The following is a 21,684-nucleotide window of genomic DNA, read 5'->3' on the forward strand; positions in this document are numbered from 1 at the left end:
ATTTAGTTATTTAAAATTGGTGTAAAATGCTTTTTTCTTTTTTCTTCTCTCTTCTCTCTTCTTTCAAGTGTAAGGTTAGCTTGAGAAACTTCAGGCCTCTCAATGTACTCGCACCACATTGTACACATCTTACAGCAGTGTGTGTGTGTGTGTGTGTGTGTGTGTGTGTGTGTGTGTGTGTGTGTGTGTGTGTGTGTGTGTGTATATAGAGAGATAGTTGGATGGATAGATATAGATAGATATATATAAATTACCTGGCCAGGTGAAAATGGCAGATTTAGAGGATTTTTTTTGTAATGTTTTCGCAAAGTAACTATTGTAAGATTAATACACTTCACCCCAAGGCTTGCAGGTGCTAAAAGAAGCTAACATGTGCATTATTATTGGTACATGAAGCCTGATGTATGACAAGTGTTTTTTTGTTGCCCAGAGCATCCAGTCCTTTTTTTTCTTTTCAGACATTCTCTTGAAAAATGAGAGAAGTCAGGTGGTTGCTCTATGCAGTTAGCACTTTATACATAATTCATGTTTTTGTTGACTTTAAAGTGAATTTCCATTGTTTTAGGGGCAGAGGAGTGTCGGAGAAATAGGGAGCCTCTCATTTGTCCCCTCTGTCGTTCAAAATGGAGAACGCAGGACTTCTACAGGTCAGTGTTCAGGAACCGTGTCTGAGAGTCTGTCTCTGCAGTCAATGGAGTATGCGTTCTCTAGTTTCATTTAAAGCTCAATTTAGCTTTGCTTAGTTAAGTTTTATTTTCTGTGTCCCACTGGGGAGGTTTCCCTAACTTTCCTATTCCAGAAACTTTAGATTAGGGCAAATCCTCCCCAGTAAGGACACAGATGGCAATAAAAACCTGACAGGTTCGAACTACCCTTTGGCTAGCGTGGGGTTTCACTTCCTGTCCCATAGAAAAACAGGAAGTGAGAGGAAATCGCTGCACATCAACGGGAGTTCCTTAGGGACCCCCCAGGTCACCAGAACTAGTGTCCCCATTGGAAGATTTCCCCTCTGTTACTTTTTTGGGGACAACCCAAAATTAGATTTTCTTTCACTTTCAATGATGGTAAACTGGACAAATAGAAAGGGTGAGTCTCCTTAATGGGGGGCACAGACTGCAATACAAACTGACAAGCATTCTAATCCCTCAACACTCTTATCGAAGACTAAAACAAAAATGTTTTACCTTTTTAATGTAAGATGAAATAAGATACTGCCTTTATAAAAGGGAAGCTCATTTTTATTTTATTTTTTTTAGCCACGAAATGTCAACTCCTGTGGATTCTCCTCCTCCTGTTCTGCGGGCTGCTCAGCAGCAATCTCTACAACAGCAGCAGCCTACAGCTGGATCCCAAAGGTCAGAGGATTCCGATTTAAACCTGACTCATTATGGGGTTCAACAGATTCCCCCTTCCTACAAAAGCATGGCTGAGCCATGGATTCAGGTAAGAGGGTAACTTGGATATTACTTTCATTGCTTATAAAATGACTCGCATATCTGCAGCAGCTCTTAATTCCTTGCCGTTATAGTTCACTTCTGTGTGGAGTCAAGAGCTTGGCTCCACCTCCTGCGCTATTCTTCCTCACACACACATTCCTATTTGTCTATCACTGATGGCTGCCTCCAAAAGCTAATTGGAACTTTCAGGAGGCAGTGAGGGGTGGGCAAGATTCGTCGTCATCAGGAAGTGCTGAAGCTTTGTCTGTCAGAATGACTTGGGGAGAATCGTGATCTTTATTCTAAGCAAAATTAATGTGATTCTCATTTTGGCCAGAATCGTGCAACTCTATCGGACACTTGCCTGTCCTGGACTTCAGCAATGTCGACTCTGCAGCTGTCGGGTGCATGCCGCCTCTATTGCGAGTAAGGGAACCTTACGGCTTCATGTCAGGAACCCTACTGCGCATGCGTGTGGCTTTGCTCCCCTCTCCTACTGGCCAAGGAAGGAAGAGGGAGGCAGGGCAATGATGTCAATACCCGTGGCTGAGGCTCCCAGAAGTGGAATAGGATACCTGTGAAAAACTGTTATCCTGTCCCCTCAAGCCGCCACCCCCCTCCGCTTTGACTTTTTTTGGGGGGTCCAGAATTTGAAAAAGATTTAAATTGCGCCTGTCCCTATATTGGAAATTATATATATATATATATATATATATATATATATATATATATATATATATATATATATATATAAATGACCATCATTTATTCCAAAAATAAAATAAAAAAATGTAACTACCAAAATGAACATGCGTGTAAATGTGCAAAATACTGGTGCCCAGCAGATATAGAACATTCACCAATCCAGGATACACCACTGGAGGCAAACTACATCGAGGCTGCAATTTGTAGTAATATTTGCCAGAAACCAAGCTTTTTTTAAACTGTCCCCTTAAGAGATGGAGTGTGGTTAATGTTGCCTATCGGCACTCAGCGATTTTATCTTTTGCCCTGCTTCCTGTATCCTTGTGTGTCACTGGCTCGGACTCTAACGAGTTATGCCACAGGTACTTGGTTTGATCAGAGGGATTGGCCCTCTTAAAGGGGACAGTTTTAAAATCTGTTTCTGCTGAATTTCGAAACAAACTGCAGCCTCTCCCAAGATTGTATTGCTCTCTGGTTCCCCCCTCCTATTTCCCTTTATTTGTCTTGGTGACTATTGTCACAGAGACAGTCTGCATAGTGCCTAAAGATAATTGTGGCATCATCAGGATTTAGGAAAATTGGACAGGCTAGTCTGCATAATCTACAGTTCCCAGAGTCTGCCTATGCTGTGGTACCAATTGTAATCATTTGTTTATGGAATGAGACTTGACACCGAAAAATATTTAACTTTTGCACAATTTAACAGAAGTAGTGCTAATAAAACCAGTTATTATGTTAACCTGTTGCTTATTTTTATTTGTTTTCCTTGTGCAGGTCTTTGGAATGGAATTGGTAGGCTGCTTGTTTTCTCGCAACTGGAATATCCGAGAAATGGCCCTGCGACGACTCTCACATGATGTCAGTGGGGCCCTGCTGTTGGCTAATGGTGAAAGCACTGGAAATTCTGGCACTGGCGGCACTCCTAGCAGCTCCACCCCACACTCTGCCAGTGGCTCATCTCAGTCCAGTATCTCAGGGGATGTTGTTGTAGAGGCCTGCTGTAGTGTACTGTCAATGGTGTGTGCTGACCCTGTCTACAAAGTCTACGTTGCTGCTTTAGTAAGTAGACTTAAAACATTTTTTTTATTTATGATGTCTGAATTACTCTACTTCTAAAATTCAGTGCCAATGTAGCCCTAGATTTATTTATATTAAAAATGTGTCTGTAAAATGGTGAAAGATCTTTGGTCTTGGGCAAGACCAAATTCCTTTACCTTTTTTTTTGGATTGGCTGCCTCAAATGTGTTAGTAGAAACTGCCAGTCACGGGACAGGAAGATGTAGAGAAGTTTTGGTTACCAGAAATGGCTTGGCTGGCTACAAGAAATTTTCAGATCATTTGAGAAACTTACATTTTTCTGTCTCATCCATTTAAATTTTCCTTTGTTTTTATTCTCTCAGAAAACGTTACGAGCCATGCTGGTGTACACTCCATGTCATACAACTGCTGAAAGGAAAAAACTGCAACGGCTTCTCAACCCTGTTGTGGAGACCATCCTGGTCAAATGTGCCGATGCCAACAGGTAATCTAAAGTAAGAACTGTGTGACTGTACATGAACTGCTATTTCTGAAAGACCTCTCATGAAATCCTTTTGTTGCTTCTTGCAGCCGGACAAGTCAGCTTTCTGTGTCAACATTGCTGGAGCTATGCAAAGGACAAACGGGAGAGTTGGCTGTGGGGAGAGAGATCCTTAAATCTGGTTAGTACCACCTTCAATTATCCATACATGTGCAGTTTGAGCTGTAAGAGGTTTCTCCCATTTGCCAGTACCCACATGAATTTGCAATACCTGGCCCAGTGATGCTTTTTAGTATATTTTACAGTTTCTGTAGTTTGCAGCTATTCTGTATACAAACATGTTGCTGAATCGGTTAGAGAGGGGATGCACCAACTAACAGAGCTTTAAAAAAGAAAAAAAAAAACCCTAACCCCCTACTTCATGGAATTTATTTTCTGATCAAGTAAGCAGTATATCCAGAGTTTTTAAAAGGCAAACTCTACCCAAAAGGATTTCATTTTTGGGTGGCATGACTTGCCCACCAGCTCGTATCTGGTATAGAATCCAGTGAAATTTCCCTACACTAGTAGGCAGTCGATTAGAACTAGGAATTCTGCTGCAGATATTTCCTAACATATAAGTAACCCACATATTGCCATCATGCCCTTTTTTTTTTTTTTAAAGACTTCTTTTTGGAAAAAAAATTGTTTTAATATCATGGATGACTGCTCGTTTCCATTGTGTGTGTGTGTGTGTGTGTGTGTGTGTGTGTGTGTGTGTGTGTGTGTAAAATATATATTTTTTATATTTATTTACACTTTCTTTATTAAGATATGTAGCAGGCATGTGCGGTAAAGTCAGTGGCTGGTTGAGGCACTGGCTAATATCTGAGCCAGGTACAATACATACGCCGCAAACGTTGGAGCAAGAGCAGTAATGCTAGCATTAGACCTCTGTAACTCTAAACCTGTAAAGAAAATTAAAGCGTCGCCGATGGAGAAGTTCAGAAAAGACTGAATTTTTTTTTGGGGGGGTTATCTTTTTTGGTTATAAAATTTTTGATAGGCACTGGCGCATCTGATGTGGCTGTGCGCTGATAATCGGCACAGACCCCTGCCCCCCCCCCCCCCCCCCCCCCCCCCAGAGCCATCGATCCGCTAACTGTCAGCGCGAGCTGAGAAATGCAGTTTATTGGCACTTCCTGATTCATGCAATGATCGGCTGTGATTGGTCACAGCTGATCACGTGGTAAGGAGCCTTTGTCAGAGGCTTCATACCACGATCAGAGATGCAGTGTGTCAGACCTCCGATCGCCATGATGCGTGCCCCTGTGGGCGTGAGCGATGGCTTGTTATCCTGCTGGACGTCATATGAAGCCCAGTCAGGATAACGGAACCATCGCCCGGCCGTCATTCTGCTATAGGCTGGGCGGGAAGTTGTTAATGGTTATGGCTCTGCCTCCCCTGACTGCACGTCCCTGCTATAAAGATTAGAGCGAAAATGTAGATTTATAGTACAAAAAGCCTATAACCTATTGCAAGGCAACCAATAGCCTCCGACATTCAATGAATTGTTGGTAGTAAAAATTGTAATGGATAAAGTGACAAAACTTCCAACAGAGAAGAAAAAAGAGAAACCTTAAAGGAGAAAAGGGGGTGCTTGGTGTCTTTCCACACACGCACAAAAAAAACTGCCATGAACTAATCAGATGTATCATTAGATGAGATCGTATCAGTAGAATCTATCCAGCGATCCAAGACCTTCGAGAATTTTTTTGGGACGACTCCTTGCTTCATTGATTTGTATAATGGGCCTGCTGCATTATTAAAGCACTTCCAGAGAAGCTTGTGCTTTCCACTTTAAAAGGATGGCTTTATGTGCTTAAAACAAGAGCAAACCTATCAATGTTTTCATGGCTCTAGACATGGCCAAAAGGTGAACCAGACCCAGGATGCACATGTCAACACATAAGGGTATAGATAGAGGTTACAAAATGTATACACTTGGACACCGCTTCCCAAAAGGACTGGATGACTGGGCATTCCTAGAAGCCATGTATAAACGTTGCCAGGTCCTCCGGAAAACGCCAACATTTAGAGTGATGGAAAAATCTTGTGCAACTTTTGGAGTAAACTATATCTTATGAAGAATTTTAAATTTGTATTAACCGGTCCTAAATAAAGATTCAGCTGATGCATAGGATACTCCCATACTTCTTTCCAGTCTTCAGTATCAAACTCTGGAGCCTCTCTGCGGTAATGAGTTCTTGTATATAATTGATGGCAGTTCCGTGAGGGAATGCTCACACAATAAAGACTTGATTCCCAGTACAACCAGGGTAACTGGTTGATTGCAAAATTGTGTCTGAAAAGCATGGTGCAGTTAGAGGTATTGGAACAGGTAAGAAATGGAAAGATTGTATTGCTCTTTCAGGGAATCGAAGGTTGTAAGAGAACCTACCTCACTAACTTGACTAAGGTATTTAATTTCTTTAAAGTCCCAAACGTTGGAATCGGGGGAAACAAGGAAAATTCAGCAAGAGTTGGGTTTAACCATAGGGGTGTGTTCTCTAAAAAGCATGTGTTTTTGAGAAAAAGTTAAAAGTTCCTTGTCCTATATGTCCCTAAAAGTGGTCTCTATCTTCACTTCTCCAGGTTCCGTTGGTATTGGGGGAGTCGAATATGTCTTGAACTGTATCCTGTCCGCCCAGACAGAGTCTAACAACTGGCAAGCGCTTTTGGGCCGTTTATGTCTCATTGACCGGCTCTTGTTGGAGTTTCCTGCTGAATTTTACCCCCACATCATCAGTGGAGATGTCTTGCAAGCTGATGCAGCAATAGAAAGGTATTGGTAATCTAGTTATGAATATAGTGCAACTGTACTTCACACTACACCGTCTGAGTGTAAATTACAATGCTGTGAAAGAGTTATGTGATGGATGTAAACAAGAGGTCCTCAAACTTTTTTTAAAAAGGGACCAGTTCATGGTTTAGACCTCAAGGGGGCAGGACTGTGTCCAGTGGGAGTAAAAACTCATCCAACGTCAGTGAAAGTAAACAATTGCTGGAATGAGTGGGAGAGTCTGTGTATGTAGAGCTGTCGCATCATCAGAAGTAGTTGTGGGAAAACCATATAACAATATCTGCCCAAGGAAGGAGTCCTCAGTGTCCCTGAAACTGCTCTTTTTGGCGTGATAAATGGTTTGTATTTAAGGGGATTGTAAAGGCAGAAGTTTTTTTTGTCTTAAAGCAGAGGTCCGCCCACCCCTGCAAATATTAAAGGCCAGCAGCTACACATACTGCAGCTGATGACTTCTAATAGGACACTTGCCTGTCCTGGAGTCCAGCGATGTCGACCCCACAGCTGATGTTTCTATCAGCTGTCGTGTGCTGCCCCCGCCATTGCTGGTAGTGAAGCATTACGGCTTCATGCCGGGTCCCTACTGTGCTTGCATGAGGCACCTCTGCGTTCTCCTACTGGCCTGGTTATGGGGGAAGGAGGAGGGAGCTGAGCTGCCGAAATAATTTGCTGCAGCCCAGTCTCCTAAAAGTGGGACAGGTATCCGCTGACCCCAACCCCCCCCCCCCCCCCGAAAGTTGCCGAGGGGAGGAGACAAATGAGCGCAAGTTCCACTTTTGGGTGAGACTCCGCTTTTAAAGCATTAGGATAAAAAAAACTCAGCTCCCCTAATGCTTGAGGTCCCTTCCTGTCCAGCGATGTCCACGAGTGTCTCGGCCTTATGAGACTCTCCCTCCTTATTGACAGATACAGCAAACGGCGCCATTGGCTGCAGCTGCTGCCAATCAGGAGGGGGGGTCGGGGCTCCGTGTCTGAATGGACACAGAGCTGTTATACGGCTCGGGTGCCCCAATAGCAAGCTGCTTGCTGTGGGGGTACTGAACAGGAGGGAGGGGCCAGGAGCACAGAAGAGGAGGATCTTGGCTGCTCTGTGCAAATCCACTAATGAAGCAGGTAAGTGTAAGTAATATATATATATATATATGTGTTATCTGTCTGTGGACATGCTTCTTGCTGAGCAGTGCTACAAAGTCTTTTAGATCACCTTTAGTATATAGTTCCTTCATGTAGTGTCTAACACGGGTCTAGCAATATACACGTGCTTGTTCATCTGCAATACATATTCCTTGCAAAGTTATTTGCTGGAAGGTCATCGATCATTGTCTTAGTGAATGCTCTCTGAAGACTTGTTTTTAAATCAAATGAATGGCTCAGAACCCTTAAGACCCTTTGTGCACAAGATTAAAAAATTCTGAGTTTTTTTTTTTTTTTAATTGATGTCAAATGAGTTACGTTGTTGTCTATGGTAGTGTTTCTCAACTCCAGTCCTCAAGTACCCCAACAGGTCATGTTGGCTTACCATTATTTTGCACAGGTGCTTTGATCCGCTTCACTGCCTTGGTAATTACCATAGCTGTTTATTCTGAAGCAAATCCTGAAAACATTACCTGTTGGGTGTAATGTTGAGAAACATTGGTCTATGGGTCATTGCACACAGCTGAGTAAGGATCGGTAATACAGCGATGAGTACAGCGCAGTAAAACAAAAATGTAAGGTTTTACATTGGAGTGCAGTAATTTACTGACGTGTTTTATTTAATGTTTACGTCCGTATAATGAGTATATTGCAGTACTGGCAATGTGAACAGATTTTACTGGTCTATACACTTGTATACCTTTTTTTACTCTCCTATACTCAACCCTACTCAGGTCTTTACAAACTGTTTGTTTTTGGCCCCTTGCACACAGGCGTCCTGAGTAATTATCAGTAAACTATGATGTCCATGTGCAAGGGGCCTTTATAAAGTATTATCTACTTGCTAGCTTTATTGCAATTATTATTATTTTTTTTATCGTTCTTTTTTGTTTAATACTGTTATTGTATTTGACAATTCCATGTATTAACATTCTGCACGGCAGCCTTTTATTTTCTCAGTGAGCGTGCGTTTGACACTAGGACACTGAGAAAATTGGGAAACCCAATTGTCAATGGTGATCTGAGCTGTCAGTGACATGGGATTAAGAGCCAATCGGCCTCCGTGTCAGCTGGTGGCTCCTAAAATGGGGCATTTATAAATTTATCCTTGTCATGGTAAGGTTAATCTTCCCTAATCAATCCGCATTTAGCATCTTGTGCGTAGGCTGAGTATTATGCTAGATTGTGACACTTTCTTTTCTCTCTAACAGGTATAGGAACTTGTTGTCCTTGCTGAACTTTGCGCTGCAATCCATTGACAATTCTCATTCGATGGTGGGAAAATTATCTCGCAGAGTGTTCCTAAGCGCGGCCAGGATGGTTGCCAGAGTCCCCCACGTGTATGTCAAGCTGTTGGACATGTTGAGCACAACCAGCTCAACGCATTACAGCCGCATGCGGAGACGTTTAATGGCCATTGCTGAAGAAATGGACATTGTGGAGGTGATCCAGCAAGGCCTGGAGGATTCTCAGACTTTTGAACACCGCAGGGAAGCCTTCGTGCAGCCCTCTGCGCCAGCCAACTCTCCAGTTACTTCACAAAGTAATTCCCCAGAACACACTATGCAGCTATCAGGGATAGTGGGGAATGATCCATGTGTCTCAAAAGCCGCTTCTAGCCCTGAGGACTTGAACGAGGCACTGGAAGCGATCTCCTTAGGGCATCCTATGTCCACTGCAACGACTGAGCAACCAAAGCCTGCCATCCCCACTAAACGCAGACCATTAAGTCAATGCTTGAATTCTCCCTCTTCCTCACAACCGCCTAATTCCTTTTTCCAGACCTTGCCATCTCCTTCTGCCCCATCTGTGCCAGCTGGCCCTGTCGCAGATATCCCTAAACCTAAACCTCAGGGATTTAATCCCTGCAAATTGTCATCCTCTTCCCCTCAGACCCAGAGAAAATTTTCTCTTCAAATCCAGAAGCACCATTCAGGAAGTAAAGAGCCTGAAAAACTGTCTCCGGTTTTCACTCAAGCTAGGCCACTACCATCTCATCAGATACACAGGCCAAAGCCATCTCGGCCTACTCCAGGTGACATGGGGAAAGTGGCAGAGTCTCCAAAAGGCAATATGACTCTTGATTTAAATGTTTCTCATAGTGACAATGGTGGCTGTAGCATTAGTGCTGTCATACCCAGTGATGATACTGTTTTTACTCCTGTGGAAGAAAAGAGTCGGCTGGATGTTAATACAGAACTTAATTCCAGCATGGAGGACCTCTTGGAGGCATCCATGCCTACTTGTGATGGCACTGTCACCTTTAAGTCCGAGGTAGCTGTGCTGTCTCCGGAGAGAGCAGAAATCGATAACACCTACAAAGAGGATGTCAGCCACAATCAGAAGTGCAAAGAGAAAATGGAAGCAGAGGAGGAGGAAGCACTGGCTATCACTCTTGCCATGTCTGCCTCTCAGGATGCTCTGCCAGTCATACCCCAGCTGCAAGTGGAAAATGGGGAGGATATCATCATCATTCAGCAGGATGTAAGTTTGTCTTTTCAGCAGTTTTAATGTATAGTTTGGAGAAACATGTCCTAAAGACACTTGGTCTCCTTTTTTAAAGAGGATGTTTCGGTCTGGGGGAAAATTAGTCGGCAGTTACAAATCTTATTGCTGCTGACTTTTAATAAATGGACACTTGCCTGTCCAAGGATCCAGCCCCATCCTCACCCAGGCAAGTCTTTACAAACGTCCGGGCTTATGGTGCCGGCATCATAACTGTGGGCAGCCGGCTGTGCGGCTTTTGGCTTCACAGTTGGCTGCACATGCGGGAGCTGCTTTTGTGAATGTTCCCACAGTTTTCTGTGACGTGTCCCAAAAGACTGAAGGGAGGGAAGGGGGAAGGTGGCAAAGTGCCAGCCAAAACCAGGTACCCTGCTGGCCCCCCCCCCCCTTTAAAATGACATGCTAAGTTAGACGAGGGGTGGAGCTCCTCTTTAAGAAAGCTGATGTTTTGATACTATGTGAATAGCAACCTGTTGCTTTTCAAGATCGTTTTTCAATATATGAGACTGTAAAGTGGACCTGAAAGCTCTTTACTTATCTCCTGTCTAATGTTTCAGGTCCCGCACTGGTATCCTCCTACGCCCAGTCGGTCTTCGGGCATCTCATTGGCTGGCACAGGATGACGTAACTTCTGCATATGTGCAGGAGTCAGTCATTTCAGCATGCAGAGGCCGTGCCAGCGATTTTGCGTTGGGAAATGCATGCGCAGCTCAGTTTACATGCCGCGGAACACTGAGCAGACAGGCAGGTGTATTTTATCACATAAGAGAAATTGCATGTCTCTTCTGTGATGGTAGCCTGCCTGCTCAGTTTGTTGTAGGATGACTTCAGTTCTGCTTTAAGTTTTTTTTTTTAAACCATTGTGAATTGAAATGCTTCATGAAGACATGCTCATGCTGACATTGCTAAACTGACACTTAAAAGTGGCTGTAATGGTACTTCGGATGTGTTCAATCCTGGGGTTCTATAACAAGAAAAACATCAGCCCTTTGTGATTGTACTCATTGGGCAAATTTCTGTTGGCAAATGTGGCTGCCTATCGTGATGAGCAAATAGTTTGCCACAAAAAAAACACCCTGTGCATTTCTAACTTTCTAAATGTTGGTGGTTTGCTTGTCAGAACTGGTGAGGATTTGAAGGAACTGAAGTTTTAAAAATCTTTTTGGAGCTCATGTGTACCTCATACCTGCAGCAGTATCAGATGGAATCTTTTTGTAGTGTTTGGCTTTTAATTAAAGGATATCTTAAAGGGGCATCTTGCAGCATCTGTGATCCCATTGTAAGCAATAATGGATATGGCAAAATCCCCCCCCCCCCCAAAAAAAAAAAAATCTGTGGGGGCGATAACCAGTTCTTAGCCTGTACAAAGCAGTAGACATGGATGTACAAGTCAAAAAGCTGTCAATTTGTGCTCCCAAATCAAAGAAATTTATATCTAGTAATTTTTTATTTTTTACCTTCCATCAACCCCTGTACAATAAATTTCTTCCTAGATGTGGTGTTTAAAGAAGTGAGGGATTTGAAAAGAACAAACAAACTCCCCTTCATTCTGCAGCATCAGTCCCATGTCGGCTCCAACACCAAAAACTGAGCGATCATATGACCACTGTTTGCTCAGTTCTTGGTCTGGTCAGAGCGAAGAGCAGTGACTGTCATGCCAGTCAGCGCTCACTGGCGTGCCAGTTCGCACTGGAGGAGCAGCTGCCAACCAGGCATCTGGATATATCCTGACAATATTGTCGATCCTTCCAGAGCCTGGAGCAGTTCTGTGACCTCAGGTGACAGCGGGCTTTAGTCCAAGTGTTGACAGTTGTCTCTGCATTGATGCTGCATGTTGATGCTGCAACGATTTTAATGTACCTGATGTACTGTACCTATTATGCCCCTTTCACACTGGGGCGGCGTCGGCGGTAAAGCACCACTATTTTTAGCGGCGCTTTACCGCCAATTTCGCGGTGCTATTTGGCCAAAAGCAGGGCGGTTTTACCCCCTGCTAGCAGCCGAGAGAGGGTTAAAAACCACCTCAAAGCGCCTCTCCAGAGGCACATTGCCAGTGGTATAGCCACAGTGTCCCATTGATTTCAATAGGCGGAAGTCGTGGAGGAGCAGTATACACACTGCTCCAAAGATGCGGCTAGAAGGACTTTTTGTTTTTTTTTTAATACACCACCAGGGCTTTCACACTGAAGACACATCAGCGGCTGTTTAGGGTCGGTTTGCAGGCACTATTTTTAGCGCATGAGAGGTCTAAGTAGTACTTCAGGGAGTCGGCATTTGGGGTCAACATGTTTATGTAATCTGTCAATTCACTAGGAACTAGTGATATCCTCTGTGTACAGGACAGATTTATCGTTCATTTCTGGCCACGTAACCTACCTACCAGCCCAAGTAGTTTATTCATACGCCTCTGTATAAGTAGTGTGCCAATAACATGCTGATCTTTACTTTTAGACTCCAGAGACCCTCCCTGGACATACCAAAGCAAAAAATCACTATCGGGAAGAGGCTGAATGGCTTAAAGGCCAGCAGATTGGTTTGGGAGCTTTTTCTTCCTGCTATCAAGCTCAGGATGTTGGAACTGGCACCTTAATGGCCGTCAAACAGGTGAGAGAATGTAATGAACAAGAATAAGGCCGGGTTCACACTTGTCCGACAAACCCCCCCCCGACATTGGGAGCTCATGTCACATGAAGTAGGAAAATCAATGTTTCCCTATTAGAGCCGTCCTAACTGGTCTGATACAAGTCGCTCCGACTTTGAAAAAAGTTCCTGCACTAGTTTAGTCCGACTTTGACCCGACTTCACTCCATTGAATATCATTGAAGTCGGATCAAAGTAGGATCCTTGTCCTAACCATCCGACTTGTGACTTCCGACATGTGATTACAGCAGCAGTAAAAGGAATTTATCTCACTCTGGGATTGTTTTGATTGGTCAAAGAACAAGTCTGACTATCACAAAGTCGGATCAAAGTAGTATCCTGTTCATGAAAGTAAGATGGATGTAGGACCAATGTCGCAGAGCAAAGTAGGATGAAAGTAATATCACTGTCGTGTAGTATCAGTGTGTACCCAGCCTTTGGCTGGTTTCACACTACTACACGACTTTCATCCTACTTTGCTCTGCGACATTGGTCCTACACTGATCCTACATTGGTCCTACATCCATCCTACTTTTATGAACAGGATACTACTTTGGTCCGACTTCAATGATATTCAATGGGCTGAAGTAGGATCAATGTAGGACCAAAAGTCGGACCGACATGTGTAGGACCAGTTAAGAACGCTCTCATAGGGAAACATTGATTTTCACACGTCATGCTACATGAGGCTCCCAATGTAGGACCGTTTGTCGGACAAGTGTGAACCCAGCCTCAGAGGGATACAATTATGTATACCACTTATCTGCAGTCTGATGTTCACAAATGATGTGACTAAGCTAATCAAACTGATTACAAACCTAAAAAACACCTTGCCCCCATTTCCTTAGCTTTTAGACAGTTCCCACGGCTTAATAGTCTAAAGGAGTCTTCTTGCACCTAGGCACTGGTTGGTGCCCCTTGCCTTTTTAGAACTTCTTGTAAAACAGCAAAACCTAAAAATTCTGTAAAACAAAAAGCACAATGAGTCCTTGGGGTGGGGGATTAAAACGCATTATATCCTCCTTCTTTGTTTTTTTTACCACCCCTCAGTCACAAGTGTAAACTAGGCATATAGCAGCTGGGTGCAGGGCTGGGGTTTTAAACATCAAAACATCTTCTGAAGGTCACGTTTAAGACAAACGCCAACCGTAGAGTAGATTTTTTTATTTTTTTTCCCCTTTTAAATGCATTTAAAAATATAATTAAAAAATTAGCAGTTTTCTTTAACACAACTGTCAGGTTCCCTCCATGCGATTAAAAAATGGGACCCTATTGGTCGTTATTGGCAGTCGTTCTTTGTGCGTGTCAAATTTTCATGAATTCATCCTGTAATTTGCTCAAGAAAAGATCCCAGAAAATCATGGTCACAATCAGTAGTAGCTTTATCATTTTCCTGGTTTGGTTATTGATCAGTAATGTTTTTGTGTTGGTATATACACATTTCTGTGATTTTTTTATAGCATGTACCACGTAGTAATCATCGTCTGCTCTGTGTTAGGTGACCTATGTAAGGAACACATCCACTGAGCAGGGAGAGGTGGTGGAGGCTCTACGGGAGGAGATCAGGATGATGAATCACCTTAGTCATCCAAATATCATAAGGATGTTGGGGTCAACCTGTGAGAAGAACAACTACAATCTGTTTGTGGAGTGGATGGCAGGTAACAACAAAACCCTTCTTCTGTGTGAAATTTGTCCTGTACCATTTTTTTCTTTTCTAATTTATATCTTGTATTCTTAGGCGGTTCTGTCGCCCACCTGCTCAGTAAATACGGAGCATTTAAAGAATCTGTTGTCATCAACTATACAGAGCAGTTACTGCGGGGACTGTCATACCTGCATGAAAATCAGATCATTCACAGAGACATAAAAGGTAAGGGGTACACGTTTTTTTCCTTTGTGGTCTCCAAGCTTTGATGCTTGCGTGTGCTGATAATCCATGTATCCTTGATTAGTGGTCAATACCAGTGTGAAGGGGCCTGGGACCACAACACAGCTGTGACGTTCAAATTACTGTTGACTTGGTCATAGTTTAGGTCAGATCTTGTATGGTTTGTGGCTTCTGCAGATGTTTTCAACTGGAATGTCAACATTTTGGTCCCTGGCAGGCTGTCTGTTATCAGATTAAAGAAAAACGTTGTTTAAATCAAGAAAGTAAAATCTAGTAAGGTGACTGCCGAGTTTTTATCCGCCCCTTAAATCAATTGTAAATGCAGTCAGCATGCGTTTTGTGTTCAAGCTGTATGTACGCTGTATCGATCAGATTTAGCATTCTGATTATCTCTTGACATTGGCTAACAAAAAAGTCAAACAGGCTAACTGACCCTTTCATGCCCAGAGGTTTTTGTTTAAAGCAGCTGTATAAAGCCTGCTTTGTTAGGCTTACCTGTAGGTAAATACATTGTAAGCTTTTCCAGTAGGTAAAAATGAACATCTCATAAACGTGCACCATTTAGGGGATATTCACCCTGCATGCAGCCATTGATGCCAGCGGTGCATGTGCTTTGAAGGTCCAATATACTGTGTCGGTCCTTCAGAGCTTCTTGCCAGAACCGAGTGATTCCGGGAAGAAAGGACGGGAGAAGATGTCAGCTTTCCCAGCGTTAACAGGGCTTCGTTCTAAGATGAATATTTCATAATGTGCTAGTTTGTCCTGCAGGTTTTTTTTTTTTTTTTCAGAGGTTTACAACCACTTTATTTGCTTTCCTATCGGGCATATTCTGACATTTCTCTTCTACATATAATTTTTTTTTTTTTTTGCTTGAAAATTACTGAAACCCCCTTATACATCATAGAGCAATCCAAACTATGGCACTGCAGTTGTTCAGGAACTACAATTCCCAACATGCCTAATCATGTCTGTGAATGTCAGAGGTTTACAATGCCTCATGGGATGTCTAGTTCCACAACAGCTGGAGGGCCGTAGTTTGGACATCACTGCGGCCTAGAGAATAAAAAGACGAGTGTTGCAATTTTCAGAGAATGTGTGTGTGTGTGTGTGTGTGTGTGTGTGTATAATATACTAGCTGAATACCCGGCGTTGCCCGGTCTTCCTATCTTAACCTTTTGGGGAGGAAAATCATAGTAATATAAATATACCCATCTTTTATATAAGGGTGTAGGTAAGGGTTAATTTAACTGTCATATATTTTTATTTGGCATATAAGTAATATGTGTACCAGGTATTATTGAAATATCTCCAGGCGTACAGAAGTTATGTGGGAACATACATTTCCCATTGATTTGCATGGGACTTTAAACAAAAACCCCGACCCTCACAAATGGGGGTAGTTAAGGGATAAATTAACTATCCTATAGTTTAAGTGGACATATAAGTAACATGTGATCAAGTGTTATCGAAATATCTACAGCCGTTTGGAAGTTATGAAGTAACATGTATTTCCCATAGAGTTGAATGGGACTTTAAAGAAAAACCCCGACCATGGCAAATGGGGGTGGGTAAGGGTTAAACCACCTATCCTATGTTTGTTGCTGACATATAAGTAACATGTGTGCCAAGTTTCATGTTAATATCTTTAGCCGTTTGGACGTGATGCTGGAACATACGTACGTACATACATACACACACACACACACACACACACACACACACACGTTGAGTTTTATATATATAGATATATAATTTTTTGTTTTATTATTTAAATACACTTTACTTAATTTTAATGCGAAAAACTAAATGTATACCACAATATTTTTGGTAAAATATAAAATGTTTTGAGTAAAAAATACTGAAAACCTTGCGCTTTATAATTGCGTACACTCGTGGAATGGCGCCAAACTACAGTACTTAAAAATCTCCATAGGTGATGCTTTAAAATTTTGTTTACAGGTTACCAGTTTAGAGTTAGAGGCGGTCTAGCACTAGAATTATTGCTTTTGCTAGAACATTCGCAGCAATACCTCACACGTCATGTGAACACAAATTACATATGCAAGCAAAGGGATGGGGGAGCACTTTTAAACATTTTATTTTTACACTGTCCCTTTTTCAATTGTATTTTTTATATATTTTTTCACTTTTATTCTTGTAACAAAAAATGTAAACATCCCTTGTGATAGAAATAAGACATGACGGGTCCTCTTTATGAAGACATTTAGTGTCTATAAGACCCCAGATATTGCCACTACCCTGGAGATCAAAAAGGAACAATCTCTCTGCTTTCCAGGGGAAAAAATGGCAGTGTTTTTACATCTACCAGAGCAAGAAGTCACATTGACATCGCTTCCAGCCTCCCAGGATCATGGCCGGGGATCCTGGCCAGGGATCCTCCCAGGATCGGATTCAGGGCTCTCCAATCACAGCCTGAAGATGTGGTGATGGTGGAGGGATGATGTCCCCTCCTGCTGCCTGTAAAAGCAATCCAGCAGCTAATCGGCCACTAGGATGACTTTTACATTAGAGAGATATTGATGGCTGAAAAATATATCTGTATGCTGCCTGCATCTGCAGGCATCATACAGATATCTCCACTTTAAGTCCAGGACGTCATATAATGTCCTACGGTCAGGAAGTGGTTAATTTGTTCATTTCGTGTTTTTTTTATTTTTATTTCTTGTTTTTTTTTTTTTATACGGTGATCTGCAGAATTTACCATTTTGGTCCTCTGCATTCTTTTAGGCTATAAAGTCATCGTCTCGAATGGCGAAGATCAGAGTTTCTGCTGCTGGCTTTCAAATGTGAAATGTTTCCACATTATGCTGAGACACTTGTATACAGATTGTGGGCAGGGGTCATTGTTCAATTTATGGGTTAACTGCTTTTAAGATTATTTCTTTATCCCTTTTTCAGGTGCTAATCTACTGATTGACAGCACTGGACAGCGACTTCGTATTGCTGATTTTGGAGCAGCAGCTAGACTGGCCTCAAAGGGCACGGGTGCAGGCGAATTTCAGGGGCAGCTGCTGGGAACAATTGCTTTTATGGCTCCAGAGGTACTCTTCTTCTATTCCTGTAGCTCTATTACTTTACTTTTTTCTATAACATTTCCTTAATGAAGTATAACAGTTTTGTTTTTTGTCTGGTGTATGAACATATGTATAATAGAAATGACCTTTTCTTACTGATTCAGTAATGCCTCTTTTCTCGTTCCTATTACTATAGGTGCTGAGGGGGCAGCAGTATGGGCGGAGCTGTGATGTGTGGAGCGTTGGCTGCAGCATTATAGAGATGGCTTGTGCTAAACCTCCATGGAATGCAGAGAAGCACTCCAATCACCTTGCTCTCATCTTTAAGGTAGTGTTCTCTGAAACGGCGCTTCCTTGTCTCACCTGTCTCCCATTTCTCTATTGAAGTAGAGGTTCTGTTATTCTGCCGTCTTCCCTGCTAGGATGTCAGAATTTCCATAGATGACCAATCTTTTGGAGAATTAAACTTTTGAAATAACCATTGCTAATGGGCCATGGTCTTTAATCACACTTATGCTCTCACCACAGAGGAAGTTGTGGGGCAACAGGACCATGAGCGTTATTGGACTTGCCCTTTTATTATCCAGTTTTTAGAGTTACAGGGGAGGTCTAGCGCTTCAATTGCTCCCGCTCTAATCGTGGCGATACCTCACATGTGGCGCGAACACGATTTAAATATGCATGTGCGATCTGCTTTATGTACTAGCATGGAGGGATGGGTGCTCCTTGCATGTTTTTATTTTAAAATTTTCTTCTTCGTTCTTTTTTTACACCCTTTTTAATCGCTTTTATTCAGGAATGTAAACATCCCTTGTAATAGAAATAAGGATGACGGCTTCTCTCTTTGGTGAGATGGGGGGTCATAAAGACCCCAAATCTTCTTCTTTTTTTTTTTTTTATGCAAAAGATAAACTTTATTTTTTTTGCTCTTTTGCTTAAATTGTTTACATCCGCCCTAGACCGAAAATGTCACTCTGGTCCTCTAAGACCATAGAGGCAATTGGAGACGATCTAGTCTCTATTTGCCTCTGTGACCAACTGGCAGCACTGTCAAATGGTTTCGCATGCATGCCAGTAAAAAATTAAGCCTGAGAAATGCCTGCGAGCGGCAGGAGGGAGGGAGGTATCCCCTCCCACCGCATCTGAAAGCGATCCAGCAGCTAATTAACTGCTCATGAGACAGCCAGCCGCTGGCTGAAAATCATATGGCTGATATCTTCGTATTTAGTATTGTGGTTGGCAAGTGGTTATAAGCGAGCAGGCATTTTTGCATAAACTGTAATGCAAAACAAAGTACTAATCAGGGCTTAATAAGCAAAAAATTCATAACCTCCAATCAAACTTTTTACCACATCTGTGGCCTCTTCAGTGCAGCATCAAAACAACTTCTTTTTTTTATTTTCACATTTAGATTGCAAGTGCAACAACGGCCCCATCGATCCCTCCGCATCTGTCTCCAGGGTTACGGGACGTCACTCTTCGATGCCTGGAACTTCAGCCTCAAGACCGGCCCCCATCAAGAGAGTTGCTGAAACACCCGGTCTTTAGAACAAAGTGGTAGAAGCATTCTCTACAGAAGACCATTTTAAGATTGCTACTGAGATAGAGACAGGGAACTCTGTTCCTCTATAGCTGCATGTCCTGTCTCTGCCATACTGTACCTGTGTGTAATGTTTGTCCCTCCCTGCCCTGTGCATGACCACTTCATACATGGAACAGCTTCAGAACAAGGAGGACTTAAAAGATGAGACAAAATGTGTGCCTTGTGGGAGATGCCTTTCCAAAAATCTAAATGAGAAAGAGATGCTACTCCTTTTGACTTTTTTAATCCTATCCTTTTATTATTATTTTTTTATTTATTATATTACATAAAACACATCTTGGGGTGTGCTTTGTAATTTTAGTGAAATTTGCATGAACGTTACTTTGTGGGCCATGACTTCTGGCATCTATTTAAAAACATCTCCAGCTTTCTGAAGCTTCCACTGAGAGGAGTCATGACGGCAATGCGGGGCAAAGCCTGTAATTAGTGTATTTGTCAGATCGCAGTATACATGGCCATAGAGATTATTGCAATGTGTAAATACTGACTACACTGTATTTTACCACAGCTGTACCACACAGAACCAACCTTTCTTCATTTTAGAGAATTGTCGTGTGTGTTATATATAACAAATTAAAGTACATTTTTGGGTAACTCGTACCCAAAAGCTTTTCCCTTTTAAGAGAATGACTGGTCTGGATCTGATGGAATTGGTCTTCTGGTCATTGTATCAAACGCTGCTCAAATATGGTTAGCTAAGGATATGTACACATATAGAATTTGACTTTGCTTTTGTGGGAATTTGTATCCAGCTACAGAACAGGATGCAGTTGGCCATGCCTGTGCCTGCCATTGCAAGGCCAAGCCCATATCCTAGAAATTGATGGCTTCCCGTTTGCAATTAGTGAGGTGGGTTTTAAGCATCGAATTTTAAAAAAGACTATTTGGGCATAGCTCCTGCATAGAGCTGCAAGATTAATCGTTATAAGAACACTATCTCGATTCAACCCCCCTCACGATGCTAATCGGTTGTTTCTGTGATTCTATGTAACCCGTGCAGTGCCGAGCTCTCAAAAAAAGACAAATGTTTATCAACATTCCTCAGCGCTGAGAGATAGACACAATGGGGGTTATTTACGAAAGGCAAGTGCACTTGGAAGTGCAGTCGCTGTAAAAGGGCAAGCTCTGAAATCAGGGGAAGCTCTGTTGATTTTATCATCCAATCATGTGCAAGCAAAAATGCTGTGTTTTTATTTTTCCGGTTTTTCATACAAGATTTTGTTTTGGGGGGGGGGGGGGGGGTCGGTATCTTTATTCTAAGCAAAATTTGTATTCTCCATTTTATACCAGAATCTTGCAGCTCTACTCCTGAAACTTTGTTCTAGAGCAGGGGTGCCCAACCTTTTGAAGAGTGAGGGCCACTTAAGCGACTTGGTAACTGGTCGTGGGCCACAATGAGCGGGTGGATGGCAGCCTATCTACTCTATAGGACCCACTTTTTGCGGATCAGATTGGAGGTTGGCGTTTGTAAACGGTCACAAGTCCATTTACATCTGCCACTCCTTAGATGTGAATGGAGGGTCCAATTTGTGTCGGACTGACTGTGTGAAAGGGGTCTAAGGCTACTTTCACACTGATTCACGGTTCACCCGCACCACGAGTGCAGCAGAGTTCACCTGTGGCTTTCCTGCAGGTTAGCTACACTTTGCCATAGACTTCTATTATATCCTGTAGGTGTGGTGAACTTTCGGAAAGCACACCAAACTTGCAGGTAATAGAAGTCTATGGCTCAGTGCAGGTAATCCGCAGGTGCACTGCTCTGCACCTGCGGGTAAGTTTAAAAGCAGCCCAGTAACCACTGCAGAAGACAGATGCCCATATATACACTGTGATTTTAGTAATAAACTGACCTTTAAAGCTGATGTCCGCCGAAAAAAAATATATTAAAAGCCAACAGCTACAAATACTGCAGCTGCTGACTTTTAATATTAGCACACTTGCCTGTCCTGGAGTCCAGCGCAGTCGGCAGCAGAGGACGAGCGATCGCTCATTACTGCTGCCTTCACCGCCATCCTCGGTGAGGGAACCAGGAAGTGAAGCGCTCCGGCTTCACTGCCCGATTCCCTACGGCGAATGCGCGAGTCGCGCTGCGCTGTGCTAACTGGTTCCCAATGTTATCTGGGAGCTGTGTGTTTCCCAGAACACAACGGGGGGAGGAGAGATCTGATGTCCTACCCGCAGACTGTGTGGCCGAAAGTGGGTGCAAATACCTGTCATATGGCTGATATCTTCGTATTCGTATCTGCACCCCCTCCCCCCTGAAATTTGTCAAATGTGACAACGGAGGGGGGGGGGGGTTTCCGATGAGCCGAATTTCCACTTTAGGGTGGAGCTCCGCTTTAATAGTATTCTATTCCATCCCAGAGCAGGAGGTCAC

General features: G+C 42.8%; 1 protein-coding gene across 3 annotated transcripts in view; it reads left to right on the plus strand.

Annotated features, from left to right (window-relative positions):
- Window positions 1-20,394, plus strand: part of MAP3K1 (mitogen-activated protein kinase kinase kinase 1) — a 105,372-nt gene extending 84,978 nt beyond the window's left edge. For all 3 annotated transcript variants that reach the window (XM_040339568.1, XM_040339581.1, XM_040339575.1), the window contains exons 8-20: window positions 566-647; window positions 1,257-1,443; window positions 2,916-3,200; window positions 3,542-3,663; window positions 3,750-3,841; window positions 6,295-6,484; window positions 8,845-10,117; window positions 12,590-12,742; window positions 14,277-14,439; window positions 14,520-14,651; window positions 17,589-17,731; window positions 17,901-18,032; window positions 19,116-20,394. In XM_040339568.1, coding sequence (XP_040195502.1) covers window positions 566-647; window positions 1,257-1,443; window positions 2,916-3,200; window positions 3,542-3,663; window positions 3,750-3,841; window positions 6,295-6,484; window positions 8,845-10,117; window positions 12,590-12,742; window positions 14,277-14,439; window positions 14,520-14,651; window positions 17,589-17,731; window positions 17,901-18,032; window positions 19,116-19,265 — 3,104 coding nt within the window. In that variant the 3' untranslated portion in view covers window positions 19,266-20,394. The remainder of the gene's footprint in view (window positions 1-565; window positions 648-1,256; window positions 1,444-2,915; window positions 3,201-3,541; window positions 3,664-3,749; window positions 3,842-6,294; window positions 6,485-8,844; window positions 10,118-12,589; window positions 12,743-14,276; window positions 14,440-14,519; window positions 14,652-17,588; window positions 17,732-17,900; window positions 18,033-19,115) is intronic.
- The last annotated feature ends 1,290 nt before the right edge of the window (window positions 20,395-21,684 follow it).

The sequence above is a fragment of the Rana temporaria genome, chromosome 1 (assembly GCF_905171775.1).
Source record: "Rana temporaria chromosome 1, aRanTem1.1, whole genome shotgun sequence".
Lineage (NCBI taxonomy): Eukaryota > Metazoa > Chordata > Amphibia > Anura > Ranidae > Rana > Rana temporaria.